Here is an 8306-nt window from a genome sequence, read left to right on the forward strand (position 1 = left end):
TTTTGGTACATGTCTAGCCTTTCACCTTCATCTTCTCCGATCTCGCAGCCACCGGCCAACGCGAACACCTTCTCCTTTTTCAATCTCACAACCACAACCTCTGGATTTTGTAACCATTGCTACCTTCTCCTTCTTTGATCTCGCAACCGCTGACCTCTAGATCTTGCAACCACAACCTTTAGATCTTGTAACCTTCGCTACCTTCTCCTTCTCCAATCTAACAACCACCTAGATCTTGCAAACACTGCCAAATGGATCTCGCAACCACATTCATCTCCTTCTCTCACAGGTCCAAACTCGATCTCCCTCTCTTAAAAGATGCACAGTCACAAAGGTATAGAAAAGATGAACCCTGTGCTGCTATGGTTTTCGAGAGGAGGTGTTCCAATTTTTTTTTAGTTTTAAGAGTAGTATAATCTTTTCATACTTTATATTTAATTGTAAAATAAAATAAAAATAATTATTTTCTATAAGTATTACCTCATACCAAACATAATTTTAAAATCTTATTTCCAATGCCAATCCCTTGAAATTGAGGCTTGCGTCCCAAGCAGGCCTTCATTTCTTGTTGAGTCTCAAATACCGTGTCTTGGAACAACCCTCCAAGCATAGGCTCAAAATGACAATGTTCTGCTTAATAAAAACTTCAATGATATTAAAGGAGGAAATTAACTGAAATACATTTAGGTAGTGTCATTACAACCGCAAACCTCGTTCTCCATACAGCTCGTTCCACTGCTTCAGCTCATGCATTATTGCTCCGTCAGCATCAAAACTTGCAGGAACCTACATCAAAATAGGTTATTAGGCTTTTATGAAGATGCTATAGTAAAATAATCAGCCCCCCTATCGTCCGTAAATATCCATTCATAGTAAATGTTTTCCATAATGGTACAAGAGAAAGAATAGAAATTATAGGTCTAAATCAAGAAAAACAAGTCATTTATGTAAATTGTAAAGTGTTTTAAGTTAACCCTACCTGGTTCTTAGCCTGAATCATGTCTTCCATGTTTATAGGCCTTAAGGTAATTTTTGGATCCACTTTATCCTCGTTAGCACTTGAAGCAGCTTCTAAGCTTTGTTCTTCAGCCTCTTTCTTATTCTTTTCCTAAATTAAGATAAAATTTATGCTAGTCAGCTAAAAGACAATGGTTATTAAGTCGAGAAGGCACATTGAGATGATGTCACAAGTCAAGGAAATTACATGCTCTTCCTTATCCTTTTTGGTACTTGAAGTAGCTTCTGAACTTTGTTCTCCAGCCTCTTTCTTATTCTTTTCCTAAATTAAGATAAAATTTATGCTAGTCAGCTAAAAGACAATGGTTCTTAAATCAAGAAGGCACATTGAGATGATGTCATAAGTCAAGGAAATTACATGCTCTTCTTTATCCTCTTTGGTACTTGAAGCAGCTTCTGAGCTTTGGCCTTCAACTTCTTTTTCATTCTTTTCCTTAAATAAGTAAAAAGTTTATGCTAATCAGTTAAAAGATAGTAATTAAATTGAGAGGGAACATTGACATGATGAAACAAGTCAACTTTGTCAAGTTTGGTTAGTAAATTACCATATCCTTCAATCTCTCCTGTTTAATAAGCTCCCTCACAGGTCGATAAGCAGCAGCAATGCACACATTCTATTTATAAGAAATTTTGCGTTGAGTGATGGTGAATGCAAGTTATAAGCAGAGAAAAACAATCATAACATAAAAAAGGAGGGGGAAAAAACCTTGAGATCACTTCCAGTATATCCCTCTGTCAGGAGTGCAAGCTGTTTGAAGTCTAAATTTTCAGTATTTTCCTTAGCTAGGAGAGTTTTCAAGATAATTTCCCTAGCCTCAACTGATGGAAGACCAACCATGATTCTGGTCAACATTGAAAGTTACAAAGGTATCAACAAGAAAAATCATAACTTGTATTTAAACATTGAATTACGCAACAATGTTACTAAGAGAAAAAATTAAAATGAATTTGCCAAGAGATGCTTTAGAAAAGTTTTGAATAGTTACCACTTCCTATGGAAACCGAAACTTAATTATTCACACAAGAAACAATGGATAAAATCGAAGATTCATACAAATAAGGATTGTTACAGATTAAAAGTTTTACTTTTAAGGGTAGGAAAACTATAGAAAATAACAAAAGTATATGTCCTCGATGGAAGCCACTAGCATGCTATGTGCAATATTTTGATTATTTTAAGGCTAAAATGTTAGCTTCATTAAAAATCTTTTTGTTTTTTTATGAGCACCTAACTGCTAATAAAGCTCATGCATGCATTGTTCTTAAGACAAAAATAATAAAATGAATCAGACATGAAAGATGAAGCCATCCATGAAGACAAATACACCTTCGCTCAAACCGTCTTATGATTGCATCATCAAGGTCAAATGGCCTGTTGGTTGCAGCAAGAACTAGAATTCGCTCCCCTTGTTTTGTCAATAGACCATCCCAATGGGTCATGAATTCATTCTTAACCCTCCTTGTAGCCTCATGCTCTCCACATCTTGACCGTCGCCCAAGCAGGCTATCAACCTCATCAATAAAAATAATAGTTGGAGAAACCTTTGCAGCTAGTGAGAACAGAGCTCGGATATTCTTTTCAGCTTCTCCATACCACATTGACATGATGGTAGACATTGAGACATTTATGAAACTTGCTCCCGCTTCCTTTGCAATTGCCTTTGCAAGCATTGTTTTTCCAGTACCTGGTGGCCCAAACAACAATATACCTCGGCAAGGCTTAAGAAGTCCACTTTTGAAGAGGTCTGGTCTTCGAAGAGGAAGCATGACTAGCTCTTGGAGTGATTCCTTAACCTCCTCTAATGCACCAATATCCGAGAATGTAACTCCTATCTCATTTGCGGGGACTAGTTCTGATCTTATGTTCCTCTCATTTTCATTGTCTGGACGAACGTCCTGCCAGCAGAAAATTAAACCAAAAAAAAATGAAATAATAGAAGGAAGTAACCATGTAAAACATTAGTTAAACACTCCTCTTTTGCATCATTACACTCTCCACTGGCTGAGTCCAATTGTGTAAATTTGGAATATAACCAGTCTTCCATCATCCGTGTAGAGAAGCGAAAGAATTAATTTAGGAAGAGTGTTTCAAAATTTCTAATTTTGGACCTAAAAGTTCAATTGAAAGTTAGCAAGAGTTTTAAGAAAGCTTAAATGGTCTAATGACATAGATAATGAGATTATGTCATTATTTATATAAGACCATTGAAAGAGGAAGAGACTTGGCAAAGATTGCTCAAGCAATTCCAAGAGGCCAACAGAAAGCTAACATTCAAGTAAAGAAAGCTAAACTACAGAGGTAGCATTTACTAATTCTTGCATTTTAGTTATGTTGATTTCTTTCAAACATGCAAATTGCCATGACAATTGTATTGACATGATCATATATTCATGAGATGTTTTTCTTGGACTTATGCCACGGCCATTTGCTATGGCCTTGCTTGTTCATGTATGTTTCAACTTGACTATTTGATTTGCAATGTTTAATGAATTAAGTTGATTAGACAAGCCTAAATGTTTGGAATAGATAAATGCTACTGAGACTCCCCCAAATCTCACTCCCCGATTACTAACGATGTTAGGTTTAAAACAAACAAGAATAATCATGAGCAAGAGTAAGAGGAGAATGCAAAGAGTAAATAGCAAGTTGAGTCACAACAAATGAAATTGTCAAATTAATGGCATTGATTCAAAATCGTGTATAAATTCATCTGTTTGATTTAAATTAGTTCAGAAGTTATATCGTGCATCCTTGATGTACCTAGATTGATAATGCATGAAATGGAGCCCTGGAATTGTCATGGAGCTACATTTAAAGCATGAAAATGTAAAACTGCCCTGATGCAGGATTTTCTGGAGGTCTGTTATTGTTTCATCAAACAGTTTATAGCAAAGGAATTCCTTTGCCTCTGACGATTTTTACTCTTAAACTGGACATCCTAAGCTCTCCAGAAAGTCCAAAATCAAATCATTTGAAGCTCGGCAGCTCAAGTTATGAGTTTTCAAAGTTAAGGATCAGAATGAGACTAAAAACCAGAGCACTTTTAGAAGACAAATAAACTGTACTGACTGGCCCAACCAAAGTCCTATTTCTTATTTTTCATATGTAGACCATTCTTCAAACTTTAAAAGGACACAAGAACCAATTCATGAGGATTTTTCTAGAATTTGTTGTAATTTTTCGAAATTCAGTGACAAATCCTGGAATTACCAAATGAATGTTAACCTGAGAAGAGTGTTGTTAGAGGCTGAGCTTTGAATCTTTACGGGCTTTAATTAACACTCACCTGAACTGTATTACTTCCAATTCCATAATAACGGTTCAGGAGATTTGTCAATTAAAGCCCAAAAAGGTTCAAAGCTCATTTTCTAACTACACGCTTCTTGGGTTACTACTCATTTGGCAATTCAATCCATCCAATCATTTTTTCTTCTTGGAAGTATTCGTGCTGATCCATGTTGCTCCCATTCATGAGAGTGAATGTTAAAAATACCTTCTTTCCACCAGTCTCTTCCTTCTTTCCACTGGCACTACTTTTCTGTTTGCGAAATAGATCCAAACCATGGCACAAACTGTGAATTCCCAAGATTAGTTAGTCACTAGAACATGTTTTCCTTAAACAAATAAGTAACTGGTCCAAATTCTTACCTCTCAGATGATATTACAAGCCTCCCATTCCGATATTCTGGATCCTTCGTATTCATCAAGTAGTAAGATATTGCAGATATCACAATTTCATCAATATATCTGCTTAATGTCTTTGTGTCCTCATGGCTGATTGAATTCAAGTCTTTACATTCAACATCATTTGCTGCCAGTACTTCAGCAATGTGGTTTCTGTTATCTTGAGACTTAATTATTTTCTTGTTCTCTTCCAGTTGGGTTTTCCAATCTTCAAGATCACTCTCATCTTCTGGTGGTTTGATCGGAATGATGTATGGAAATAACGCTGCAAGCCTTTCATCAACTTTTGAACATTTATCCACTTTGCGAGGCGGAGCTAGCCATGGTGGGAGATCTGCTACAATTACACACAACACAACCATTATATTTGTAAATAATTTTATCAATTTAAGAGAGAACAAAGCTTCCCCATTCATTACAAAAACGAAGCTTTCACAATGAAATAGAATACACACACACACATATCACCTTTTGAGCAAATAATTTATTTTTTTAATCGTTCCATTTTCCTTATGTATCTAATCTAAAATAATATTCAGATACAAATTTTGCCTCTCTCACCAGGTTTTTTGGTTTTCTCTGCAATCTTGGAACCAAGTATCAGGACTGGCCCTGAAAGTTCCTCTAGCATTTCTTTAAATAAATTATACAATTGCTCTGATTGAAGGAAAATTTTGTCAGCATCCCTGATGTACAAAATGATGGAACTCTTTTCTGACACAGAAGCCAAGACCTGGAAGAATTTTATTCATCCTGCTAGTTAGCTAGAACTAATTATTGAGAAATTCTCTTTTTTCTTGATGTATGTCAATGCCAAGATTCTATTTAAATGAATAGCAAATGTGAGATAGAAAGAGAAGCCATGATGATGACATTATGACAATACCTTAAAAAGCAGCTGCATAAAGAGTTTTTCATCGACACACAAGCTGCTTTTGTTCTTCAAGGAAGCTGAGAATGAAGATTCAAAGCAATAAGCAAAGAAAACATTTAATTTTATACATAATCAATCATAAAACAGGGCAAAAAATATATTTTCGGTGTAACAAGAATGGAAGGATGGGATAGTTAAATACGCCATTAATTCTTATTACTATAACTAAAGAAGCATAAACAACAGATGGATGGGTTAATTATAGAAATTTGCAGAAGAGGTGAACATTGCATGCATCAGCATTGAAAATGCAGGGTTATTAAAATTAAATTGGACAAGGATAAGTAAGCCCAAAACTTGCAGACCTCAGCAACCTATAGTTCCGGAGATTAGAGTAATGTTAATACGAATCTTACAATGAAAAGAAATATATCAAGAATATATATAACAAGCATATGAACTAAAACAGGAGAACAGAGAAAAATAAAAATGTGTTCAAGTATAACCTGAATTTGCAGGGGATGATTTGGAAGCAGTATTCCCCTGAAGCTTTGAAGTAACCTTGGGACTTCCAGTAGTATTACTGCCTTTGTGAAAAGTGCCTGCATAAAAGTAGTCAATCAAGTCCACTGAAGTTAAGTAAAATTTAGTAAAGTTTAGGAAAAAGTCAAGAACTGAAGGGTATTCACTGACACAAGATCTGCAAATTGAGATCATGAGTCCATGACTATGATTACTGTAATAGCTATGAACATTGAACAAGAATACAACACAACAAACTGCTGAATCAATCATGTTTAAAACAGTCTTGTAAATAAATTTGAAATTACATTCAATTAAGCTTCCTATGAAATGTAATCTAATACCCCGGGGGGGGGGGGAGCCTTTTTCTCACTTCCCTACCTTTAGTTTTGCCATTTGAAGGGAGAACTGTTAAGGAACCAAGCAAACCAGACAATCTCTCTGAAGCCACCTCAGATAAGGACCTTTTAGGAGACTACAAACAAAGCAAACGAGTGAGAGAAATCACCAGGCAAAGCAACTCACATGTTTGTGATTTTGTGATCTATTTTTGCAATTAAATTTTCTTTACATCCAAACATACAAACAGAGAATCTACAGCTTCATCCCCATGGACCACACAAGAATAACAAAACAGTTTGACAAAGGATCCAATTTTAAAATATGACTTCAAGAAAGGGCTTTTGGAGAAAATTCATAATTTCTGTAAAAAGCTAAGTATCTTCAGTCTTGGTGCAGAGCATGGCAAGAAGAACAAACAAATTTCGAGAAGAAAGATTTACCGATTCTTTTCTTGAACATCCATATTTGCTCTGTATCTGTAAAAAGAGAAATAGGTCAGATATGAATTTTAGCTTATTTAATGTGAACAAAAGAAATCGCAATATAAAAATAATGACCTTGAGAGAGAAGTCAGCAACATCTAGTAGCAGCAACTTTGATTCAAAGCGATGTGCTAAAGCCTTGGCAAGAGTTTGCAGGTAAAGTTCTGCCAGAAAAATTGAAAAAAAAAAATGAAGCTAGTATGAGTCAAAATAACATGAAAAGTAAAAACATCTTGTGCAGGAACATAAGACATCTGCATAGCAAACCTGCAGGTCCAGAAAGCAGAATTGCCCTGCTTGCCGGGGAAAGGTTCCGGGTGTGTTTGGAAAAATAAAGTTGTCTTAAATGAACAGATGCAGCACTAATCAATAACTCTCGAGTTCTTTCACTGTCAATAAAATGGAACAAGACTTGTGTTATAAGGGCGATAAAGACTCATATTTATATATCATTTAAAATCTGAACCAGAAAGAATCTGGTGTTTACAAAGTCATTCTACTGAAGAATAAAGGTCTCAAGTCAAGCACATCAAATTCATCAAAAGAAGAAGATAACACGAATTTTAAAAGTATTTTAGAACATAACACCAAATTCACCAGTATATTACATCAGGAATCATCTGAACAGTAAAAGTAAAATAAACAACCAAACAAAAAATATGTGCAGCAAAACAGATTATTCCTATATATGAAGAAAAGCTACATATTAAAATAAAGTAAATGTTCTTGATTGCAAGAAATGCTCAAAACGTTAAATCACCTCAAGTAATAAGGAAACTGTTGAAATGTTTCCTCACATTCCTTGCCATCAATCACCTGCCTCATAAGCTCCTGCTCAATCTGCTCACCATAAAGCTCATCACCAGACTCGTGATCCCCTCCAAGCCCTGAACTCAACCTAAGGCCAGCTCCAAGACCAACCCCAACACTCAGTGCTGACAGCAAAACATGCTTGTGCTCCATCTCTTTGAAACGATTCGATCAAACCCCTTTTGAGCAAACAAATTAACTCCGCTCCTTTCAGCTCTGATTTTGGAAAAACCGGCCAAAGGCTTCTGATAGTTAAGGTACTCACATATGTGTGACCCTCTTCACCCCAGTCTCGCCTATAAATAAGCACATGCCACGGCTTGGGTGTGTGAATTTCTAAAGGGGAGAAACTTAACTCACAAGTTGTTAATACGTCAGACGTGCCCGTTAAGTTGAGAAAATTAATCCATCGGCCCCCCGTATTTTTCATTCATTTTCAAGTATATCTTTATTCTTTTAAGATCAGTCCCTACTGTTACTACACTTTAAAAGTCAGTCCTTATGATTCATCCTATCTACAGAACCATTCAACCAATGCAAACCTGGCATTAACACTGTTAAGTAACTGCTGAGG

The 8306-nt window shown here is 35.8% G+C and overlaps 1 protein-coding gene across 2 annotated transcripts; it reads right to left on the reverse strand.

Moving 5' to 3' along the window:
• Window positions 1-481: 481 nt before the first annotated feature.
• On the reverse strand, window positions 482-8026 carry LOC129285842 (ATP-dependent zinc metalloprotease FTSH, chloroplastic-like). Of its 2 annotated transcripts, none has more exons than XM_054921777.1 (17): window positions 7683-8026; window positions 7190-7311; window positions 6998-7086; window positions 6881-6916; window positions 6480-6573; window positions 6083-6178; window positions 5589-5653; window positions 5264-5435; window positions 4667-5036; window positions 4512-4590; window positions 2345-2913; window positions 1724-1859; window positions 1563-1631; window positions 1376-1450; window positions 1205-1279; window positions 980-1108; window positions 482-786 (listed from the first exon to the last, which is right to left on the reverse strand). In XM_054921777.1, the coding sequence occupies exons 1-17, from the start codon at window positions 7883-7885 to the stop codon at window positions 697-699; spliced, it is 2469 nt and encodes an 822-aa protein (XP_054777752.1). In that variant the 5' UTR covers window positions 7886-8026; the 3' UTR covers window positions 482-696. The 2 variants fall into 2 exon arrangements, with proteins under 2 accessions (XP_054777752.1, XP_054777751.1); XM_054921776.1 differs by having other exon boundaries at window positions 4667-5039.
• Window positions 8027-8306: the final 280 nt, after the last annotated feature.

The sequence above is a fragment of the Prosopis cineraria genome, unplaced genomic scaffold (assembly GCF_029017545.1).
Source record: "Prosopis cineraria cultivar Desert tree isolate PC_DT_omini unplaced genomic scaffold, ASM2901754v1 PC11, whole genome shotgun sequence".
NCBI classification, from domain to species: domain Eukaryota; kingdom Viridiplantae; phylum Streptophyta; class Magnoliopsida; order Fabales; family Fabaceae; genus Prosopis; species Prosopis cineraria.

Excerpts from the sequence above, each read along its gene's own strand:
- LOC129285842 (XM_054921776.1), bottom strand. The coding sequence starts at position 7,885 with ATGGAGCACAAGCATGTTTTGCTGTCAGCACTGAGTGTTGGGGTTGGT. Across the intron at positions 6,179-6,479 it reads TTCAAATGGCAAAACTAAAG|GCACTTTTCACAAAGGCAGT; the intron begins GTAGGGAAGTGA and ends ACTTTTATGCAG. Across the intron at positions 1,860-2,344 it reads ATAAGACGGTTTGAGCGAAG|AATCATGGTTGGTCTTCCAT; the intron begins GTGTATTTGTCT and ends AATGTTGACCAG.